Raw genomic sequence first — 23077 nt, forward strand, 5'->3', positions numbered from 1 at the left:
CCGGGTGGCCAGCGCTGCCTGCAGCCGGACCGAACTGAGCCTGCCAGCCTCCTCCCTCCGGGCCGGCCCGGGAGGTAGACCGCGGGGCGGGGCGGGGCTGGGCGCGGAAAGCCTCCCGGGCACTCCCGCCCAGCGCCACGCCTGTCGGCGAGCGTCTCCCCGCCGCCGCCGCCGCCGCCGCCGCCGCCTGGGCTGCCCGGAGCCGTCGAGGTGGCCGTGGCCATGGACGGGCAGGCGGCGATGGAGCCCTACGACTACAGCCGGATCGTGGGGCCCCTTCAAGAACCGGACAGCCCCAGGACGCCGCGGCTGGACTCCGCCGGCTGTGCGACGCTCCACACCGGGCACCGGACCGCGGCGCAGCGGTACAAGGCGCGGCTCTGCCAGGCTGGCCTGGAACCCGAGAGGTGAGTGTCCGGACGGCACGCGGAGCGAGGCGCGCGGGACGGGGGGTCTCGCGGGGGCTCTGCGCCGCTGGGTCCGACCTGCTCGCCTGCCCGCTGCCGCCCGGGGACGGCCAGGTGAGCGCTGATAGCAGCGGCAGCCCCCCAGCCACCCCGGCCGGCGCCTGCCCAGCCAGTCCTGCAGGGAAGGCTGCCAGCTTGAACCCGCCGGCTCTCCCTGGCAGGCCTGGCCTCGTGACGCCTGGGGGGAACGGTCAGCCTCTGCCGGAGCGGATCTCTTGGGCATCCGCTGAGCCGAGGATCTGGGATCACTTTCTCACCAACTTCAGCGCTGGAGCTTGACCTGAGGTCGAATTCTGCCTTTAAATCGACATTCTGGCTTTAGAAAGCATAATCTTCACTATATTTTCCTTGGATGAATGGATCCTCCCTCTTGGGGAGCAGTCTATCTCTGAACGGCAGCTGCTGTGACACCCAAAGGGAGAGGCTATTCTGGGGGATTCCTTCTTATGTGGGGACCAGAGGAGACACCCCCCCCCCTTCCCACTTCTTATATTTTGCAGATCTTCTTGTGAAGGAGATCAGAATTCCCCCAAAGGTTCAGCACTGAGGCCAAGCGAAGAGGGGCTAAAATCAGGCAATAGCCAGGTGTGGCCATCCTGTCAAACCGTGTGGACGCTGTGTTTTGTTTTAGCCGTGATTTACGGAGGGGGCTGTGTTTGGTCAATGGGTCCAGGAGAGGCTGGCTGCTCTCTGGGTGCCTGCACTTCAGGAGCTTCAGGCAAGAGGGAGGCGCCTTCTCTGTCCCCCTCCCCCAACTTCAATTACGCCCTGTGCCACCCTTGCTGAGTGCAGAGTTTGCTCTCCCGAAGAGTTCCTCACCCGGCTCCCTGCCACAGGCTGGGGGCCTTGGCACAGCTGATCCTGGTAGGTGGCTGCCAGCCTCGCCCATTGCGGGTGGCCCAGAAATGGTGCAGACTAGTCAGGAAAGGCCGATGGAGGGCCCCCCTCCCCTGGCCTGGAAAGCGTGTGTGTGTGTGTGTGTGTGTGTGTGTGTGTGTGTGTGAAAGCAGGGCCCTTGGTCCTCCTTTCTGCCTGGACTGGAGCACTCGGGGGGAGACAGGGCTGGTTTGCACACTTAACCGCGTTCTCCTTGGAGGGAAGCACCTGGCGGTGGGGGGAGGAAGAGAGTCGGAGGAATCACCGGGGCAAAGGAATCTCCCCCTTTGGGGAATCGGTGCGCCAAGCCCCTCATCAACCTGCAAACAGCGGCTCGGCTGCAGGAAGGTTTAGGGTGCAAAAAGCAGAACCGGGGGAAGGTCCAGGGTGGGAGCTGGTTCAGACGAGATGTGGGTCCAGGCAGAAACAGGATGGGTCATTTACGTCAGGACAGATTTGGCTGGCTTGGCAGGTCACCTGAAGTAGCAAAGGTGCTTCGTTCGCTGCTGTGGGATTAGCTGTGTTGGGCCATGGGGGGTGCAAGCGTACTGGAAGCTCTGGCTCTGCGCACTGGTGGGCCACCCACACGCGGGGGCTTCCCTTGGAGGCACCACACTTGGGAGCCCTCTCCTTGCCAGCTCCAGGGCCCACCGGCACCCAAACCACCCTGGATCCTCCCCTCCCCCCCCCCGCTTCCTGTTTGGCCAAGGAGCACGACCTCCCTTGAACCCGTCCAACGGGGCAGGATCCAAATCCCGGCCTTCCGTAAACCTTCGCTGGGGTTGTTTGTGCCGGCGTTTGGGCTGACCTGTCCTTTCAGGCTGGAGCGAGAGCCAAGCAAACAAACCCCTCGGCAAAAACACACGGTGTCTTGTTGTGTTTGTAAGCGGCCACAAGTCCACTGGGCCGCCTGGGTCAGCGGGCCTGCAGGAGCCCATTGGGCTCACCCTGGGGGGAGGGGAACAGCCTCTGTGGAGACTCAATGGGGGGGCGAACCCCACGGAAAACAGCCCCATTGCCCACAAACAGGCGGTGTGTTTCTGGAGCTTCGCTCACCTTGGAAAGCAGCCTAGGAGCAGGTAGGGCGAAGGGTCTGCTCTTAGGCCAGGTGGGGAGCTTGGGATTTCATCCTGGCACCGGGGTGTGGGGGGTGTGTGTGTGGGGGTCCCTCCTGACTCCAAAACTCCCAGAATTCCCCATCCAGCTATGCCAGGTGTGGAGACCCCCGTCCTAGACAGACAGGCAACAATCCTTAAATGCGTAACGCTTCGATTTCAAAGAGCTGCATGTTTGATGAACATTGGGGGGAAAAAAAGTTACTCTGGAATCCCCACATTTTCAGCTTGTGCAAACGAGACACAAGGGGAGCCGGGAGGTTTCCCCTAGAATTGGCTGCAATTTAAACAAGGCAAGTTTGGTGACTAGTTAGAAACAAGTTGAGTTCCTCCGGCCTACGGAAATATCAGCTCCGATTCCACTCCCCACACCACCCCCCAGTGCCAGCTGCTCATGCACCAAGCACAGCTCTGCAAATACCTGGAGAATCTCCCCCCCACCGCCCTCCAGATCAAAGGACAGTGGTTGTAGCCCTCCTGTGCTCTTGCATGTGTGAACGTGCCCGTTTTGCAAGGGGGGGGGCAGGCATTTGATGCTGCTCTTCGCCAAAGACCCCCCAACCTTAAAACGCATCAAGTGAAGGCCCCAAGAGGGTGGCCTGACTGACTGACCTGGGGGCTGTCCTTTGGGCCACAGCACCCAACTGTGGGGGGTTGCAGCTGCCGGCCCCTTGACTCCAAGACGCCCAGCTGACTGGAGCCCCTGCCCTGATGCAGCTGAGCCTGAGAGGTAGTGACCGAAAGGGGAGGTGGCTGGGTGCACCTGGTAAGGAGGCCAGTCAGAGGGCAGCGATGCCCAAGCCAGACCTTTGAAATCCCTGGAGGGGGAGGGGGCCCTCTGATCCCTGCAGGAGGCTGCGGGGGACAATACTGGCTCAGCTAATCCAGAGTCAGACCAGCTGCACGTCCACACCCTGAAGAAGGGGGCCGCAATGTTTGGGGTCCAAGCCCAGAGGGCAGAGCTGCTGAACCTGTCAGGCCCTTCTCCCGGCTGGGAAAGGTTGGGGTGCCCTGAGAAGGACCAGGCCTCTCCTGCCATCTCCAGCCCCCTCCCCCGCCCCAGAGACCGAGGGGCTCCGCTCCCAGTCGAAATAGCACCACAGCAGTAATCGAAACTCCCAGCCTGATCCGGCCCAGCCGGCAGGTTCTTTGCAGGGGGCAGCCTGGGCTGGATCAGCATGGGGAGGGGCAGAGAAGGACAGGGGGCCTGGCGGATCCCGTGGGGAGCCTTTTCACAAGGTCAATGCAGTCTAGAGGAGATCTGGCGATCTTCTGTCCAATGGCAGGGCCCCAAGAGAAACGGATCACAATCTGGGGTGGGGGGTGCAGCCTCGATTCAGGGCCCCAGGAGGCCTTTGGCACTGCTGGTCTCTGGGCTCAAACCCCAGCCAGGCCCAGAAGCAGGTGCGGCTGAGGGGCCTTGCACTCTCCTCCTCCAGGTGATGTGACCTGACAGGTCCCTCTCCCCAATTTCAGACCCCCACCTCAGGCCCGCTTGCCTTGCCCATCTGGCCTGGCCTGGCCTCACCCCGGGCACCCTCCCGCGGGCTCTGGCTCTGAGCGGCCAATGGCCCAGCCCTGCCCTGCAAAGCGGCTCCCCCCTCCCCCCCTCCGGGGCTATTTCTGCCTCAGGACAGAGTGACGCGCGGCCGCTAATCCCTCAAGCCCTGAAGGAAGCGGCTCAGCCGCAGGGAGGAAGCCACCCGGGGTAGAAATGGGCAGCTCAGCAGGGGGGTGCCCCAGTCTTCTGCCTGCCAAGGGTCTGCAGCTGCCCTGGGGGTCTGCAGTTGGGGGCCCCGCCAGTTAGTGGAAAGTTGGGGGACTGCCACCCAAATTTTACAAGCATCTCGTCTCAACGACCCCAAATTCCTCCTCCTGGGCTTTGCCAAGGTTTTATTCGTTTATTTATTTATTTCTCTTCCTAAGCTGCCCGATGCATCCACGGCCAGTCAGGGACAGAGACAGAAGCCTGCCCCATTCACACACACACACACACACACACACACACACACACACACACACACACACACCCACTGCCCATCTGCTTGGCTTCAAAGCTGAAGCAGCCCTTTTGCTGGCAGCTCTGGGACTGAGCTGGCCTGACCTCACGCCTGGACCAGGAGATGCTGGGACCATCCCTTCTGTCTCTGGGCCCTGGATGACACCCCCCCCGTCCGAACTCAGTGCCCCCTCCCACCCGAGAAGGGCGGCCTTGGAGCTGCATCCTGCTGGAGGGTTACACAGCCCCCCCCCCCCGCTTCTTCCCTGCAACGGTGCCACACAAACAGCAGCAGCAGCAGCTGCAGCAGCAGCCCTGGTTGCTGGGCCCCCAGGCTGTTTTGCTGGCTCTGGGGGTCCCTGGAGGTGTAATTACCTTGGCAGGTTGTTCAAGGCAACAGGCTGTCCCTCTGTGTGTGCGCGCATGTGTGTGTGTGTGTGTGTGTGTGCGTGCGTGCGTGTGGACAGGAACTGCCGCCACCTGCAGGCTTTCAGCTAGTCCGTTGTCCCCCCCCCCCCCACCATCCCGAGCCGGCAGGGGGGCTTAAGGCCCTCTTCCAATGGGGGGGGGGGAGAATGCCTGAGAAGCCCCCGCTGAAGGGAGGGACCTTTCAAAGGGGATCCTGACCAGAGCGTAGGCTGAACATGGGGTTACGATCTTTTGACCAGCCACGGCCTGCTGAGACCCTCCGTGCCCCCCCCCATCCCCCAAACGGGCTCTTCTCCAGGGTTATCCTGGGAGAGCTGGACAGGTTTTCAGTTAGGCCAGTAGGGGGCAGCAGATGCCGAGAGCCCTGCTAATGGTCCTGGGCAGAGGGCAGAGGAAAGGCTGGGGAATGCTGGGAGTTGAAGTCCACAAGCCTTAGGGTTGTCCGGTTTGGAGTCCCCTGGGGTAGGGGAGCCCAAACTCAGGAGGAGCCCTGTGCTGTCCAGACAGTTTCAGAGCCTCTTTTCGGACCCAGCAGCTTTGCTTCTGCTGCAGTGAGGATGCCCAACAGTTGGGCCACCGTGGAAGGTCAGGGTTGCTCAAGAGCCGGCCCCCAGCCCAGCCCCACTCCTGCCTTCACAGGGACCCAGAACCTTAGCTGGCAACAGCTGCCTTAAAAAGGATGACACACGGACACGTCCGATTAAGGAATCCTTTTAATTCTCTCCTTCCTTCCTTCCTTCCTTCCTTCCTCCCTCCCTCCCTCCTGCGGCCGTCCTCCTCCAGCAGATCTCCAGGAATTCTTAAACACCGGGTTTGTCCGGCAGTTCCGGACAAAGTAGCCGCTGCCTTCTTCCACTCCAGCCCTAAGATTCCTGGCAGTGTCCCATCCAAGCACAAAGCCTTATAATAATTAAAGCCACTTGACATCCCTGCAGCCTCCCTGTTCTGCCCTCCTCCGCCCCCCTCCAATTGTCCCATAGTCCAAGAGCTTTACTGGCGCTGTTGTTTCGGAAGCATAAACCTTCTCGAGCCTTTTTTTCAACATAGACCAAAGATTTGTGCTGGCCAGAAGGCGATTCATTATTATTTCTCTTCCAGATCTTTAGCCACTGATGTGTGTGTGGATTCTCCGTCATCCAAGTCACCGTTACCCCAAAGCTGCTTTTCCAAAAGGCAACTGGACTTTCTTGTTTTTTTTCCCTAGAAGCTGTTTCACTTCTCATCCAAGAAGCTTTTCCAGTTCTAACTATTCTAAATAACTTCCCTTAAAACTGAAGAAGCTTCTTGGATGACAAGTGAAACGTTTACAAAGAAAAAAAAAAAGAACCCCGGAACAAAGAGAAAAGCTGACTTTTGGGGAAGCATCTTTAACAACCAATGTTTCTTTCTGTCGGACACATGGGGGAGAATCTGACCCCCAATACGTGGTCTGTGTTTGTACCGTATATTCCTACACACACACACACACACACATGCCTCCCTTCCTACCAAGGCCAGGGGCGCATTGTGCTCCTACAAACACGAAGGGCGGTTCCCCTTTCCACGGCTCGATTAAATTTTCACCATCCACCAAAGAGGCATTTAAGGCCTAATGAAGAGACGCACTTAATTTTTTGCCATGCAAGAAACCAAACTTCACGGGAGGCGGATTATAGTCCCTCCTTCCTCATCAGCTGCTGCTCAATCTGTGACCAGGGTTTTTCAGCCCCATTTACAGCTTTTCCAGCGTCACAAAGCGAAGCAGCAGCCCCAACACACAATGGGGGGAGGGAGGAGAAGCAGGCAAATTCCAGCCTTGGGGAACAAACGTGGTGATCCTTCTGAGTGGGGCCTGTTTTGAACAGTCCTGAAGCTGTCCTCCCCCCGCCCCCTGCCATTTTGAAGACCCGCAGTGAGCCCCTCCCAGGTCCTTCAGGCTTCAGGGAGGCCATTATCCCACAGTTCCGCGCAAAGGGGTGGCCCCTACCAGAAGAGGGCCGCAGAGCTCCCCACTTGCTAATTCTTGGATCTCCCAATTCCTGCCAGCAGAGGAACAGGGGTCTCTGAGCATAGTCAGAGTGCCTTGCCTCTTCTTGCTGAGGACTCTTTAGGGCGCCCCCAAGAGTCTCTCAGAACGCAGCCAAGGTCGCCTGCCAGGTTGGGGGTTCAGGTCTGTGGGGTGAGCCAGCCCTCTTGCTGCACTCATCGGCGTCCTCCCCATCCCAACAGGGGGGCCGAGGGATCCCCCGCCCAGAGGGTGGAGGGGGGGGCAGGACCCTTGGCCGTGGGGCAGCCCCGCGGGCCTCGCACCTCGCCTTCCTAATACGGCCCTTGGCTGTATCAACAGAGGCATGGGATCCAAAGTCCGCGGAGTATTAGGGCCGCTGTGTGAAGCCTTAGTAAGGCCTCCCCTGGAACGCGGCATCCAGTTTTGGTCACCAAAAGATGCCGAGACTTTGGCTGGAAAATGTGCAGAGAAGAAGAACCGGCATGGGACTAAAACTCACGAAGGACCGTTGCAGGCATTAAGTGTGGCCAGTCTAGAGAAAAGGAGGACTGTGGGGGGCATGAGGGGGGGTCCACCTCTTCTCCAGAAACAACAGACGCCTGGAACTCAGCAGGGATTTCTGGACAGTCAGAACAAGGAAACAGAGGGATGAGTTCTCTCCGGGGGCTTTGAAGAAGAGAAGGGGCTGCTTTGGGGTGGGAGGCCAGGCCGGCCGGAGGAAGATCCCAGCAGAGGAGCCTGAATGGGCCCAGAAGATGAGCCCATTGCTTGAGAAGGGGGGTGGACTAGAAGACCTCCAAGGCCCCTTCCGACTCGGCTCTGAATTGAATCCAAAACTTCTGGCTCATCTTCCGGGCCCATTCAGGCTCCTCTGCTGGGATCTTCCTCCGGCCGGCCTGGCCTCCCACCCCAAAGCGGCTCCTTCGGCCGAGAGGGTGGCAGGACGTGGGCTTCTCTTCTGCCACCCAGGAGCAGGATGGGAAACGCTGCGGGGGCTTTAAAAGCGCCTGTTCTTTCAAGCAAGCCTGCCTGGAACTACGGTTCCCAGGATTCAACAGGGCAGCCATGGCCGGCCTAGCCCAGGATGTGGGAAAGGCCCTTGGCTGCCTGGTGCTGCTGCTCTCTGCCAGCCTGGCGAGGGCTTGCCCCCTTCTGACTCCCACCCCCCACCCACCCCCGTTCCTGGCACCCAGCCAGGCCTCTGGGAGGGAGTCTCAGCCGGGGGCAAATTGGAATCACGGGGCAGGCAGGCCGTCCGTCCTTCGAGCTTGGCTATCATGCCCTGGTCAGCAGATCCCAGGAGCTCGTGGGCAGCCCCTGCCCATGGGGAAGGGGGGGCAGAGGCGGGGGGGGTCAGCTGGGGTGTTTCCCATGAACCCCCAGTGGAGCTAGCCTGCTCCAAATGCCAGGCCCTGCCCTGCCCTGCCGATCCCGGACTGTGGTTGGGCTGGGCTGCCCAAGCAGGACCACTCGGCCTGGCAGCCGATGGCGGGATGTGGAGGGGGCTCCCTCCAAGGGGCAGCCCAGAAAAAACAAAACCAGCCCCCTGGAAAGGGCTGGGGGGGGGCGAGGCCGCCTCTCCAAAGAAGGGGCCCCGCTCCAGAGCCCCACCCCCCCTGCGCAGGAGGCGCCGGCAGGGCAGGAGGGAGGCGGGGGTGGGGTGGGGGTCCCGCCTTCGCCCAGCCCATCCCGAGCTCCCTCCAGGCCCCCAGGGCCGCGCAGGAAGCTCGCCGTGGCCAGAGGCCGCTCTCCCGTCCCGCTGCCCGGCCGGCCTTGCACGAAGCCCCCCCCGCCTCCCGCCGCAGCCCCGCCCGCCTGGGAGCGGCGCCCTCCACCCTCCCCGGGCAGGCTCCGGCCCGCGGGGAGGGGGCGCGGCGGGGCGGGCGCTGCAAGGGACGCCGGGACTGACGCGCTGCCCGGAACTCAGCCGAGCGATGCGAGCGGGCGGCGGCGGCGGCGGCGGCGGCGGGGCGCGCGGGCCAGCGGGGCAGCAGCCTTCGTTTTCCGGGGGCGCCGCGCCCAAGCGCAGCAGCCCAGGCGGCCGGGTGGGTGGGGCGGGCGGGGGCGGGCGCGCATCCCCGAGCCGGGGCGCCGCCCGGGTGTGGCCGGGCGGGGGTCCCGGGGCTGGGCGCAGGCTGACCGCCGCTCCTCCCTCCCTCCCTGCGCAGCATGGCCGATTACCTGATCAGCGGCGGCACCGGCTACGTCCCCGAGGATGGGCTGACGGCGCAGCAGCTGTTCGCCGTGGCCGACGGGCTGACCTACAAGTAAGCGGCGGGCGCGGGGCGCGGGGAGGGCGGCCCCCAGCCCGGGAGGAAGGGGCGGCGCGCGGGGCTCTGCGGAGCGAGGCGCATCTCTGCCCGGCCGGGAAGCCCCCGGCCGGCCCGGGCCTTGTTCCGCGGAGCCGGGAAAGGAGCTCCGGGCGGCGGCGGGGGGCAGGGCGCGCGAGGGCGCCGCAGCCTCCGGTCGCCCCCGGAAGGGGCCCCTTTGGCCCCTTTGCTCAGCCGACGGCGCCCCCCCCGTCTCCCGGACCCCCAGCCAAGCCGTGGCTGAAGCCTGTCTCTGGGCTGACCCTTCCTGGGGAGGGGGCTCTGCTGACCGGCCCCTTTTCCCGAGAAGCGTGGGCAGAAAGCCTTGTGAGCCGCACCTGGACCAGAGAGCCTGGCATCCAAGCCCTCTGCAGCATCCCCCCGCATGGAAGGATGGGGGGCGCCACCCTCCCCTCCCAGGGGGCTGCTTTCCTGCAATGGCACAAAGGGGGCCTGGCAGAAACGTTGTTTGGGCCGGACTTTTCTCCACCCCGGCATCATGGAAGGTGCCAGGTGTGCTTGCTAGGGACGGGATGCCACGTACCCTGGTGGTGGTGGCGCTGCTGCTGCTTACACCCGGGGCCAAATGTCCCCTGGTACCACTGGCCCTGGGGCCGCCTGAGCCTCCTGCCCCCCGGGCTGCGGGGTTTGGTGCCTTTGAAAGGTCAGCGCTCTGAGAGGTGGTGGGGAACCCCAGGATGGGCAGGGGCTTCGAACCCTCATCCGGCCCACTGGGACCTGAAGCCAGGGCTGGGCAGGTCTCAGCCTGGCTTGCCTTCCTCCCCACAGGCACTGCCGGGGCTCCGGGAGCCGTAGGGAGGCTGCCCCAATGGGCCCGGCCTGGCGCATCTCCAGGCAGGGGGGGCTTCTGCAGGGTTGGCCCCAAAATGAACAAGGTTGGGAGGAGGGGAGAAGCAAGGCAGGGCAGGAGGCAGGCCGGGCATCCTCTCAGCTCTGCGGGTAATTGGGCAAACTCTGACGGAGGAGGAGGAGGAGGAGGAGGAGGAGGAGGGCGACTCCGTCCTGCCTGGGCCCCGATTTGGGGGAAAGAGCCGGCAGGGCTTCTCCAAGGGGGAGGTGCGGGGAGGGGGAGCCCAGGAGGCCAGAGTGGCTCTCTCGCCCACCAGCGTTTTCTGCCTTGTGCTACCGATTTTGCTCAATGTCCGCAGCTTCTTCCACACCTGCCGCCTCCCCCCCCCTTGGCCTTCACCCTCCAGCTGTGCAGGACGAGGGGGGGCACTTTGAAGGCCGGTCCCTCCTCCTTCCAGGGCCACATTTCCCCCTCTGAAAACTCCTTTTTCGCTTTCAGTTCTGTGCTCTGCTGCTCTTTCTGAACCGCGCCCAGGGACCAGAGAAGTGGGCTGCCCACCCCCCCTTTGCAGAGTTGGGCTCATGGCCCCTTCCCACTGTCTGCAGAGGCCCATTTTGGCTTACATCTCACGGTTAAACCTCCGTGAATCCACCAGGAAAAGAGCTGCTACGGCGGCTCTGCTAGTCAGGCTGCTTCCATGTGAGGCTTGTTTACCGGAAGTCCTCCAGATAAAGGCCCTCCTTAATTGCAGGTTTAAACACACACACACACACACACACACACACACACACACACAGTTTCACCTGCCGAGCTATCTGATTGCGCTTTTTCAGCGGGGCGCCCAGTTAATATTTAATGGCTGAGCGTTGCCTGGAGTCCTTTGAAGGAAACTGTGGTTTTTGAAGCCAGCAGGTGGCACGTCCAGAGCCGCCACCTCTTTGAGGGTTGAGGGGGCACGGTTGAGCTTTTAATCGCTCACTCACACCAGCCGTCCTGGCGCATGTGGGAAGGAGGGCCTGACCTGGGTTAGGCCCTGTCCCAAGTGAAATTAGCATTTGTCTGCGCTCCGTTTGGGCGCCTGCAGAGCCTTGGGGAACGTGGCACTTAAATACACGTGGCTCCCGTTCCTCCTAAGAGAGGGCGTGGCTCCACAGGTCAGCTGCCGCTGCAGAGGCTCTGCTGGAGCCTTTGGGGGGGGGGCTGTGGGTGGGGTTGAGCCAGGCTGGTCAGAGTGGGGGGGGGGTCTGTGCAGGGATAGGGGAGCAGCCCCTTGGTCTCTGCACCAAAGAAGTGTTCCCATCCTCACCGTGTGCACCCAGGGAGAAGGCGGAGGGGGGACCCTTCTCTGCCTTACAGCTGAGCGTGGGGTCCAATTGAGAAGGGTCAGGGGTCTCGGAATTGGGGGGAGGGGCTTTGGGAAAGCTTCCTCCGGGTTCAAAAGACCGGCTTGGATCCACTTCGTTTCCTGTCAGAAACTTCTGCCATTTTGATCTAGCTGAGAATTTACAGTTTGTTTTGCCCTGCTGGGATCCTCCCACGTGGATGGACTCGGTTGGAGAAAAGTTGGAAAGTTAGATCAAAGTTCAAAGCCCTTTGGGGGGGGGGGTCTCCCCAGTTCAGAGGTGACACCGCCTTGAACTCCACCCAGTGGACAGCAAAGTTTGGTCTTTGTTAAGCCCCATGGGAAGCAGCAACAGAGAAATCCCGCGGAGCTCATGGCAAAGGCCGGGTTCAAAGCACAGGCGGGGGGGAGCGTGTCTGTGTTACGAAACAGCCCCCAGCCCCTCACGGCCACCTGAAGTGCCCGGCTGCCGCTGGTTCTTTCCTGTTGGTGGTACAGAGGAGGACAGCTGAACACCGCTCTCCCTCCCTTCCCTTCCCCTTCCTCTCCTCGCTCTCCCCTCCCCTCCCCTCCTCCCTCCCTTCCCCTCTCCTCTCTCCTCTCCTCCTCCTCCCTCTCCCTCCCCTTCTCCCCTCCTCCTTCCTCTCTCTCTCTTCCTCCTCCTCCCCCTCCCTCTCTCTCCTCTCTCCTCCCTCCCTTCCTTCTCTCCCTCTCCTCTTCCCCTCCCTCCTCTCTCTCTCCCTCCCTCCCTCCTCTCTCTCCCTCTCTCCTCTCTCCTCCCCTCTCTCTCTCCCTCCCTCCCTCCTTCTCTCTTTCTCTCCCCTTCCCCCTCCCTCTCTCCTCTCCCTCCTCCCTCCTTCTCTCTCCCTCTCCTCTTCCCCCCTCCCTCCTCTCTCTCTCTCCAATGTGGGTGATGTCTCTTTGACCTGAAAAGACTCTGGGGCTGACCAACAGCCTTGCAGCCTCTTCCTCCTCCTCCTCTGCTGCCCACCAGTTTCCAGCTGGGTTCAGGGTGTGGTGACCTAGGGGGGGCTGCCCACGGAGGTCGTGGCCCTCTTGGTGGCTTTCAGGGCCCTGGGCCGCAATGTCCCTCTGGCTGCCTCCAGGGCTTGGGGGAGCAGGCGGTTCTCTACAGCCCCCCCCCCCGTGGCCGGTGCCCCTTAGTGTCCCTAAGCGGGGAGAGGCCGGGGCCTGGCGTGCCCTGGAGGGGTGGGTGGATGGAGGGGCGAGAGAGGGAGGAGCCTGGGCTGCGTTTTTCACGGCGGCTGAGCTGCCTCTTACAAGATGGGCGGCCATACCAACCGTTGGGCTCCGTGGGGGGTGTGTCCCAGGGCGGGGCTGGTTTGCCTCCCGCTTCCCGCTTGGGCTGCCTGGGGCGTCTGGTGACACCGCCTCTCCCCCCACAGTGACTTCCTCATCCTTCCCGGCTTCATCGACTTCACGGCAGACGAAGTGGTGAGTCTGGCGGAGGAAGGCGGCTTCCCGCAGTGCCCCTGGGGAGCCCTTCCAAGGGGGAGGGGGCCCCGGCTGTGCTGGGCAGCTCCCCCTGCGCTGGGAGATGAACAGGGCAGCACAAGCACACACACACACACACACACACACACACACACACCCCAGTTTCTCCTCCGTCAGCTCTTCCTTCTCTGCAAGGCTGAAGGGAGGGGAAGGACGGAGCGGGGGGTCCCTTGGCTGGCAGGAGAGCCGGCCCTCACCCCCTCCGCCCTTTTGGCCTGCAGGACCTGACCTCCGCCCTGACCCGGAAAATCACCCTGAAGACCCCCCTTATCTCCTCCCCCATGGACACCGTCACCGAGTCGGATATGGCCATTGCCATGGCGGTGAGCCTCTCCCAGGGGCTGGTGGGGCGCCTGCGGCGGGTCTGCCCAGGGGTGCCAGAGCCGGGGCCCCGGGGCCATGGGGCCCGAGGGCAGAGGCCTGGACTGGGCAGCCCCTCTGGCCCCGGGGCTTCAGGCCTCCCCCCACTTTCCCCCTGCAGCTGATGGGGGGCATCGGGATCATCCACCACAACTGCACCCCGGAGTTCCAGGCCAACGAAGTCCGCAAAGTCAAGGTGAGGGCCGGCCTGGGTGTGGGGCGGCCCAGGGACACTGGCGAGGAGGCCTGGGGCTGGCTGGTAGCCCCCCCAGACCTGCCTGCCAGGCTGCCCTGGGTGGGGGCGCAGGGGGCGCTCGTCAGAAAAGCCCCCCCCCCCTCTTCCACAGAAGTTTGAGCAGGGCTTCATCACCGACCCGGTGGTCCTGAGCCCCGGCCACACCGTGGGGGATGTCTTCGAGGCCAAGATCCGCCACGGCTTCTCGGGCATCCCCATCACGGAGACGGGCAAGATGGAGAGCCAGCTGGTGGGGATCGTGACCTCCAGGGACATCGACTTCCTCTCCGAGAAGGACTACAATACCCCTCTCAGTGAGGTGAGGCAGCGGCCCGCCTTCCCTCCTGGCCCCCCCAAGGGCGTCCGGGGCTCAGAAGCCCTCTGGCGGGGGGGGGGCGGGGGGGCTAGCGAGAGGCAGCCCCTCCTGTGGGGCCATTGCCCGGCTGGATCGGTGCCCGTGCTGAGCCCAGTTTAGTGGGCGCGGCTCTCTTCCCACTGGGTCCCCCAAAGGCAAACCGGCTGGTTCACCCCAGGCCCAAAGCAGCGGCTGGCATCCTGCCGCTCCAGGGGCCGAGGGGGCCGGCTGACCCCTGACCCCCCGTTCCCTCCTTCAGGTCATGACCAAGCGCACTGAGCTGGTGGTGGCCCGGCAGGCGTCACCCTGAAAGAGGCCAACGAGATCCTGCAGCGGGGCAAGAAAGGTGCGGGGGGGGGGGCTTGGATGGGGGGGGTCTTCCGTGGCCTGCAGGGGAACGGGGAGGCCGGGTCCTGCCTGGCCCAGCCCGCTGCAGGGCGGCTCCCTTCCCGGCCGTGGGCCAACCGGGCGCTCCTGCCCTGCAGGCAAGCTGCCCATCGTGAATGAGGTGGATGAGCTGGTGGCCATCATTGCGCGCACCGACCTGAAGAAGAACCGTGACTACCCGCTGGCCTCCAAGGACTCCCGCAAGCAGCTGCTGTGCGGGGCAGCCATCGGCACCCGGGAGGACGACAAGTACCGGCTGGACCTGCTGGTGCAGGCCGGCGTGGACGTGGTGGTGCTGGTGGGTGTGAGGCTGGGATGGCAGGCTCTGCCCCCCCAAATTGCCCCCCCCAAAGGGGGCTTAGCTGGCCCGCGAGGGGCTGCTGCTTCCCGCCCTCGGGGGGTGCGTGTCTGGCCGGGCGACTCTGCTCGCCTGGCGCTCCGGGGGGCACCTGTGGGGTTACTCGGGGGGGGGGGTCCTCATGGTCCTTTTCCCCCTCCCAGGACTCATCTCAGGGAAACTCCGTCTACCAGATCAACATGGTTCACTACATCAAGCACAAATCTCCGGAGCTGCAGGTCATCGGGGGCAACGGTGAGCGTGGGGAGGCTGCAAAGGTCGCAACTCTGAAAAACAGTCATAAGTCCCGTTTCGCAGTGTTTGTCCTGACTTTGAACGGTCCCTAAACAAACAGTTGTAAGTCAAGGACCGTCTCTACTTACCTGTCACCCTGCGGGCAGATAAACCCATCCTCAGATTGTTAAGCAAAGCACCGTGAAAAATGTGGGCGGCCTCCTCTGTGGGTGGTGCAGGTTTCACGGCCTGTTTGGGATGAAACCTGGAGGGTCGGTTAATCCACCGGGGGGGGGGGCCTTCGACCCAAGTAGGGGCGGAATTATCGTTGGAAACCCCCGTAGTTTCCTCCCATAACCTCCGCTTGTTTAGAAAAAACCCCAAGAGAAGGAGGAAAACAGCTTGGTACCAGACTTTTTTTTTTTTCCTGTCTGTGACTAAAAAAGGGATGGATGGATGGATGGATGGATAGATGGAAGGAAGGAAGGAGATGGATGGATGGATGGATGGAAGGAAGGAAGGAAGGAAGGAAGGAAGGAAGGAAGGAAGGAAGGAAGGAAGGAAAGGAAGGAAGGAGATGGATGGAAGGAAGGAAGGAAGGAAGGAAGGAAGGAAGGAAGGAAGGAAGGAAGGAGGATGGATGGATGGATGGATGGGTGGATGGAAGGAAAGGAAGGAAGGACGGAAGGAAGGAAGGAGATGGATGGAAGGAAGGAAGGAAAGGAAGGAAGGAGATGGATGGAAGGAAGGAAGGAATGAAGGAACGAAGGAAGGAATGAAGGAAGGAAGGAAAGAAGGAGGGCGGGAAGGAAGGAAGGAAAGAAGGAAGGAAGGAGATGGATGGAAGGAAGGAAGGAAGGGGATGGATGGATGGATGGAAGGAAGGAAGGAAGGAAAGGAAGGAAGGAAGGAAGGAGATGGATGGATGGAAGGAAGGAAGGAAAGGAAGGAAGGAGATGGATGGATGGATGGAAGGAAGGAAGGAAGGAAGGAGATGGATGGAAGGAGATGGAAGGAAGGAAGGAAGATGGATGGAAGGAAGGAAAGGAAGGAAGGAAGGAGATGGATGGATGGATGGAAGGAAGGAAGGAGAGGAAGGAAGGAAGGAAGGAAGGAAGGATGAATGGAGGGATGGCGGGTTAGATGGGACCCAAAGTGTCGGAGGCCACTGGGTGCCCTTGGGGCAAGGGGGACGGGCAGGAGGCCAGGCTCGGATCTCGGTGTGGAGCGTCTGGCTTTGGTGCGCAGCTGTTCCTGGAAGGGGCTCCCAGGAGCTTCTTGGCTCTCTGCAGTCAATGACTTCGCAGAAATTCCCGAATGGACGTTTCCTGGCTCCTTCCGGCCGGAGGGAGGCAGGCAGGCCGGCTGGAAAGTGGGCTTGGGGCAGGGGGCCTTAGGGTGGACGGAGGGCCCCAGGGGGAGGGGGTCCTCGGTTGCTCAGGGGCCTTACGGGGCCCTCCCGCTTTCTGCCCTGTGGGATGCCCAGTGGTGACAGCTGCCCAGGCCAAGAACCTGATTGACGCTGGCGTGGATGCCCTGCGCGTGGGCATGGGCTGCGGGTCGATCTGCATCACGCAGGAAGGTGAGTCCCGGCTGGGACCCCGGGGGGCCTTTGCCTAGCACTCCCCCCAGCAAAGCCCGGATTGGCCCTTCCCCGGCCTTTACCTCCCTGCTGGTCCGCCGGTCGGCGGGCTGGGCAGGGCTGCTGGCACCGGGCTCTGTGGGTGGAGCCTGGAGGGGCAGCAGCCGCCAAGTCCCAGGGGCTGGGAAGGCTGGCGCTGCTGTGCCCGGAGAGTGCCAACGCCACCCCGCTTTTTTCCTCCCTGGGTCTCCGATCAGAGCGGCTGCCTGGGCTTCCCTGGCTGCAGCCCCTGGCTCTCTGGGGCGGCCGAGGGCCGGTCCAGACCCTCGCTGGGCCCTTCCTGCCCATGACTCTCCCTCCCTCAGTGATGGCGTGCGGCCGGCCTCAGGGCACCGCGGTCTACAAAGTGGCAGAGTATGCCCGCCGGTTTGGGGTTCCTGTGATCGCAGATGGTGGCATCCAGACGGTCGGCCACGTGGTGAAGGCGCTCTCGCTGGGGGCCTCCACAGGTGAGGAGCCCTGGGGCTCCACGACAGGGAGGTCCGGGGGGCACACGTGCGTTCTCTCGGGTTCTGCCAACGGGCGTTGCGGGCATCCTGGCCACCAGGAAGCGGGGCTGTTTAGGGGACCTCCTTGGATCTCAGCTTCTGGGCCACCGGAGCTCTTTGCCCCCCTCCCTTCGTGGCCCACCCCCCAAATCCTCAGCACAGCTCGGTGGGGCTTCTCACCGCTTCCCCCCCCAGAGCCCCTCCAGGCTGACCTGAGAGCAGGGGGCTGGCCCTGCCCCGCCATCCCCCAGGGACCCCTGCTGGACCTGGCTCCCCCCGTGCCCGGGCCCCTTGGGTGCGGCCCCCAGCCCGACCTACGGCCCCCTCTTCTCCCCCCAGTCATGATGGGCTCCTTGCTGGCGGCCACCACGGAGGCCCCCGGGGAGTATTTCTTCTCCGACGGCGTGCGGCTGAAGAAGTATCGGGGGATGGGCTCCCTGGACGCCATGGAGAAGAACCGCGGCAGCCAGAAACGCTACTTCAGGTGGGGGTGGCAGGAAGTGGGGAGCGGCCCCCAGGGCGGAGGCAGCTCTCCCAGGCCAGCTGGGCCTCCAGCGGGAGGGGGAGGGCGGGAGGGGCGGCCAGGTGGGCAAGGGGGGGCTGCCCCCAAAGAGCCCCCGCGGAGCGGGAGGGGCCTTCGCCAGGGCCGGGGGCTCCGGCTCAGGCGGGGGTGGGCGGGCGCTGGCTTGCCAAGAGTGCCAGGGGCCTGACCGGCTGCCCTCCAGCGCCTGCCCTGCCCTGCCTTGCAGCGAGGGGGACAAGGTGAAGGTAGCGCAGGGCGTTTCCGGCTCCATCCAGGACAAGGGCTCCATCCACAAGTTCGTGCCATACCTGATTGCTGGCATCCAGCACGGCTGCCAGGACATTGGCGCCAGAAGCCTCTCCGTACTGCGGTGAGTCCGTGGGGGGGCCCTCCCCTCTGGGATCCCCGGGGCTGGGATGGCTGCCTGGGCAGTGGGGGGGAGGGAAGGCACGGGGGAGGCAGCGGGGGGGCCCTGGGGGGGCAGCGGGGGCCCCCACCCAGCAGCCTCCCCAGCGGGAATGCCAGGAGGACCAGCCGCCTCTCACAGGCTCCGGGGGATTCCCAGGGCACCAAGAGCCCCGGCCTGAGAGGGTGGCAGCACAAGGGCCCCTGCGAGGGAGCTGCCCAGCCGGGGTTCCTGCGGGGAGGCCCCCCTTTTTCCTCCTCCATCTCTTAGCCCCCTCCCCCGGCGTGAAAAGGGACTTCGTGTTTTCCTCCTCACCAGCCCCCTGTGTGCCCCCCCACCCTAGGCTGCCCAAGCGGACGCCCCTCCCCGCCAGGCCTGAGCTTGGGCCCCGACTGGGGCTCCCCTTAGACCTGGCTCCCTTGATGGCCCCCCCCTCTCCTAAGGGGGCTGGGAAGGTTGAGCAGCTGCGGCGCCCCCTGCCTGGGCCCAGAGCTCCCGGTGGGCTCAGGGGAGGAGGCAGCCCCCCGAGCCCCCCTCCCCTTTCTCTTGCCAGCTCCATGATGTATTCAGGGGAACTGAAGTTTGAGAAGAGGACGATGTCAGCGCAGATCGAGGGGGGGTCCATGGCCTCCACTCGTAAGTCTCTCTGCTTCTTGGCTGCCCTGAACCCCCTCCCCTTCCCCCCCGCTTCCAAGGAGCTGTCCACCCCCTGCCCCTTGCCCCCACCCCCCATCCAAACCTAGCCGGTCCAGTGCAATGGGTCGCCCCCTTCTGCTTCCCCGCCCTTCCCTCCCTCCCCCGCAAAGAAGCCACATGGGCTGTCACAGCTCCCACCCAAGACCTTCCGCCCAGAGCCCCTGGGCGCCTGCCCCACCTTCCCCGTTGCCTGGGCTGCCTGGCGCAGAGCCCTCGCCCGCCACCCCCAGGCGGAGGTTTTTTTGGGGGTGACAGGAGGACCAGAAGGAAAAGCTCCCTCGCCCAGAAGCCCTTGTCTCCCCCTTGGGTGCTTGGCCTGGGGGGGCCCCTTGGCTCCTCCTCCAGATCTCCACTTTGGGGCGTACTTGGGGGGAGGGGCAGCTGCTGCTTGGCCCCCGGGAGGGGAGGGGCTGGAAGCAAAGGTGCCACTTGGCCTTGCCCAGGGCCCGGAGTCGCTGCCGTTCTGTGGCCCTCGGCTCTTGTGCCAAGTGGAGCCTGCAAGGGCCAGCCCCTCCCCCCATTGCTGCTCTTGGCCAGGGGAGGGCCGAGCTCCTGGGGTCCGTCCTGCGGCCTCTGGGGGTATCTGCAATGTACGCCCTCCGGCTGCAGGGGGATTGCGGGTCCGCTTGAGCAGCATCGCTTGGGGGGGGCGGGCGCTTGGCCTGAGCCGATGCCAGCTGTGCCACGGTCTGAGGAAAGAGAGGTGCCCCGCGCTCCTTGGGCCTGAGTGAGCCTGGCCAGAAGGGGAGACCCGGGGGAGGGGTCCCTTTCCAAAGATGGATGGGCAGGTACCACCGGGGCACCTGCACACCTGGTACGAGCAAGAAGCCCGCCCTTCCTCCCCCTCCCCCTCCTCCTCCTCTTCCTCAGCTGGGCCTTATTTGGGTGGGGGGCTTTGCCTGTCTTTGCACCAGCTATTTTGGCTCCCCAGTCTCACCCCCCAACACTGGGTCTGAAGAGATCGTCCCAGAAGGCAGTTCATGCCCCCTCCCCCCCAATTGGCTGTCCATCAGCCAGTCCTTTTCGGGAAGAGATGGCACTGCCCCCCCATCTCCCCCCCCCTCCGCCTGGCTGGGCAGGAGCTCTTGGGCAGCCCTTCGGGCAGCGCCTTTTGGGGCTGAGGGGCCCCAAGGACCAAGGTCTGCCCCGGGGAGATTCCCTGGGAGGGAGACACGCTGAGGGTGGGCTCCCCTCACCCCCCCCAAGGGAGAGAGAGAGAGAGAGAGAGAGACGGGAGAGGCCGCCGCCCCCCGGTCTCTTCTCCAGCCGGGCCCAGAAGCGGGCAGAGATCGGTGGGGGTTAAGACTAAAAGGGGAGAATTTAGTCAGTCGCAGGGCATCCAAGCGTGTGAGTGTCGGGCCCTGGGGTGCAGTGGTCGAGAGCGCAGGCTTTGCAGGCCGACTCTGCTCACCGCCAGGCGTTCAAGGCTGACGGGCTTCCCGTCCTTCCGAGGGGAGGCGGGTCAAGCGAGGGCCCGGACTCTGTGAACCGCTCAGAGAGGCCTGGAAAGCGGCATATAAGTCTAAATGCTGCTGGTTTTGTCCTTCCTTCCCTTCCCTGGAGAACCTGGGGGGCTTTGGGTGAAGTTTTTCTCCCTGACGGCAGAGTCAAAATCGAGGGAACTTTGTCCCAAGGCCTTTTCCCCAGACCACGGAGGGTACCCCAGACCACGGAGCCGGTGGACCCCGTCAGGTCCCACAAGGAGCAGCTTCTGTCCTGGAGCTGCTTGTCTGCTGGGGGGTCGGGGGTCTCCTCTTGCAGAAGGGCTGGGCTCCCCAGGGGGCGCCAGGAAGCTCCGCTTGCTCGGACCGTCCTCATTGGGGCAGCCAGCTTGGGGGCTCCAGCTTGGGGGCTGGCATTTGAGGGGGTTGCTGGGAGCCCCCAAAGCGCCAGAGTTGAGGGTTGCGCAGGTCCTGGCAGTTCAGAGAAACGGGGGCTTGCTGGCCGGGCCCCGTCCTGCTTTCTTCACCAAGTGGAATTGGGGGTGTTGGGGGGGGAGCTGTTGCCATTCGTAAAAAGAAACTGGAGGTGTCCCCACAACCAGCAGCCTGATGGCCGGCCCTGCGGCTCTCCCTCTTCTGCTTTCTGTAGGAGGAGACCCCCAAATCTCTTGCGTCCTTTGGGGGAACCCTTTGATTATCCCACTTGGTGCTTGGCTGACACCCCCCCCCCAGTCCCTAGATCTCTGGGGCCTTGGAAGCCCAAACGGCCGTGAGGCAGCCCTGCCTTTGGGGTGTCTTGTGCAAAGGCGCAGGAAACGGGGGTGGGGGCGTTTTTCCTCTTGATCTGTTCCTTTCGGGTGGGGGCAGATGGGTAAAAGGGGGCAGCTTTGAGAGAGAGAGAGAGAGAGAGAGAGAGAGAGAGAGAGACCAAAGTTCTCCCCCAGGCTCAAACCTGGCTCTCCCAGCCCCCCCCCCACACACACACCCGCCAGCAGCTGACACTGTTTTGATGTGAGCAGCTCCGAGGCTGTCCTGCGGGGGGCTTTAGAGACCCCCAGATGCACGCCAGGGCCCTGCAGGGAAGCCCCTGGGGCCTCGCCCACCCTTGGAGGCCCCCCCAGCTGGCCTGCCACAGGCTGTCCCTTGCTCTGGGCGAGTTGGCTGTGGGTGCCAGCGGAGGGGGGTCCGGAAGGGCTGGGGGCTTCCCAAGAGTCCTTGCTCTGGCCTGGGAAGGGAGGGAGGGGGCTGCAAGCCAGGCTGGGGGGCTTCTGCTAGTTGGGCAGCGCTGGGGGCCCCGTGCGTGGTGGAGGCCTGGCGGCTGGCAAGCAGCTCGGTGGCTGGTGTGGTGACGGTGGTGGCCTCGAGTGAGGGGCACACGTTGACCTTCTCCCTTTCTCTCTCCCCCCCGCCCCCCCCCCCACTGCCTTCCTGTAGCTTTACGTTTCTGCCATGTAAGTAACGGACTCCGAGCCACTCTGGGTGTGCTGGAGGGGGGTCCGCAGCGCCCTCCGCCCGTCACCCCAGGATGGTGGATTGGGTGCCCTGCACAGCCCCCCCCACCTCCCTCGCTTGGCCGGCTGCTCTGGGCCAGCGCCCCCCTCCATTCCCCACGGCCCTGGTCTCTGCCATGAGCCCCTCCTGTGGAGGGGGCAGCCGGGGGGGGATGCCATCTGCAGTGGGGGCTGATGACCTCAGGGGTGCCAGGGAGGCCGTGTCTGGGGAGGGAGAGGGAGGGGCTAAGTGGGGGCTCCCTTGGCCCAGCCCAAGCTCTGTGACGCCTGGTGCCCCTTGTGGACCATGGAGGGGGGGCATTGTTGATATCCCTGGGGACTGCGAGGGGCTCCCCATCCTTTTGGGGGGGCTCATGGCCCCCGATCTTTCTCTCACGGGCTGAGGGTCCGAGACCCCCAGGAGCCCCTTTTCCTAGCTTCTCACACTGACCCTGCGAGCTGCCCCCGCCCCCCTTTTGCTCCCCGCCTGGTTTGCTGTCTCCCCTCCTCCCCACGTTCCCTGGCGAGGGTTGGGGGTCCACTTTGGAGGAGAGCCAGCAAGGGGGCTTTCCTGGGGGCCAGTTCCACCTCCCCCCTTCCCTTGGGGGGACTGATTTCAGGAGGAAAGGTCTCCCCCCCCCAGCTGCCGGACGGGGGGGGCTGATCCTCCTCTCCCCTCTGCCCCCCCTGCAGTTACGAGAAGCGGCTGTACTGAGGACAACTTCCAGAGCAGCAGCGGCCAGTGACCGCTCCAGCCCCCCCGCCGCCCGTGGCCACCGCTGAAGCCCACCTCTTCTCCCGCCCCCGGATGGGCTGTGGCCGGTGACTTGCACTTTGGGCTGCCCTGCTGGCGGCAGGTCGGGCCTCTCGCCTGGCATCCGGGTCTCTGGCCGGATCCCGTTGGTGGGCAGATTTGGGGGTGGGTGGGTGGGAGGGAGGAATGCCCCTCCTGGGCTTTCCCAAGCGCCTGGCCTCCAGCTGGCAGGCAGGGTCCTTGGGGGGCTTCTGCCTCCTGGGTGCAACCTCTGGCTGGCAGGTGCAGCCGGACCCAGCCCCCAAGCAGGGCCTCCAGGTTGGCCCTTGGAAGGCAGCTGGGGAAGGGTTGCTACCCTCCCGCTGGCATGGGGAGGAAGGGGGAGGGCCCAGGCTGACGGAGCTGCAAGGGACCAAACCCAGCTGCAGAGCTGTGGGGGCTGGCGGCCTCTCTCCAAACCCTTCTGCCCAGGCCCAGGCCCCCTTGGGCGGGCTCTCCAGCCCCACTGCAGCTTCTGCGCTGCTCGTGGCTATGAAGGGGGGGCAGCCCTCCCGGGATCTCCCCCCCAACGCTGTAATTTTCGCGCATGCCAGGGCCCCGTGTCATGTCCTGTATTATTCGTAAATAAAAGCAGCGGAGTGTCATTGCATCGATTTTGCCGGTTCTTGCTCTGGAATTGGGGAGGGGGAGCAGGAGTCCCACACAGAGAGACCCTTGCTGCATTCAGCCGGCCTGCCCTGGAGACCCCTGTCCAATGTTCCCCCAGCCCAGCGTTTGAGATGGTTTGTCCCACCTCTCCCAAAGGAAGCACTTGGTCTTGGGGGGGTTTCCAGAATCACCTCCATCCATTTGGGGGGTTCACCTCCAGGTCCCCATTG

The 23077-nt window shown here is 63.9% G+C and overlaps 1 protein-coding gene across 1 annotated transcript; it reads left to right on the top strand.

Moving 5' to 3' along the window:
* Positions 1 to 79: 79 nt before the first annotated feature.
* On the top strand, positions 80 to 22843 carry IMPDH1 (inosine monophosphate dehydrogenase 1). Its single transcript, XM_087935446.1, is given in 17 exon segments — positions 80 to 407; positions 9042 to 9140; positions 12742 to 12790; positions 13072 to 13173; positions 13332 to 13406; positions 13558 to 13764; positions 14060 to 14087; positions 14090 to 14146; positions 14286 to 14485; positions 14689 to 14779; positions 16245 to 16340; positions 16598 to 16849; positions 17228 to 17372; positions 17638 to 17781; positions 18371 to 18435; positions 18438 to 18453; positions 22139 to 22843. Coding segments are annotated over 17 exon segments (1833 nt in total). The 5' UTR covers positions 80 to 222; the 3' UTR covers positions 22161 to 22843.
* Positions 22844 to 23077: the final 234 nt, after the last annotated feature.

The sequence above is a fragment of the Pseudonaja textilis genome, chromosome 5 (genome assembly GCF_049901715.1).
Source record: "Pseudonaja textilis isolate UNSWEBS1 chromosome 5, rPseTex1.2, whole genome shotgun sequence".
Lineage (NCBI taxonomy): Eukaryota > Metazoa > Chordata > Lepidosauria > Squamata > Elapidae > Pseudonaja > Pseudonaja textilis.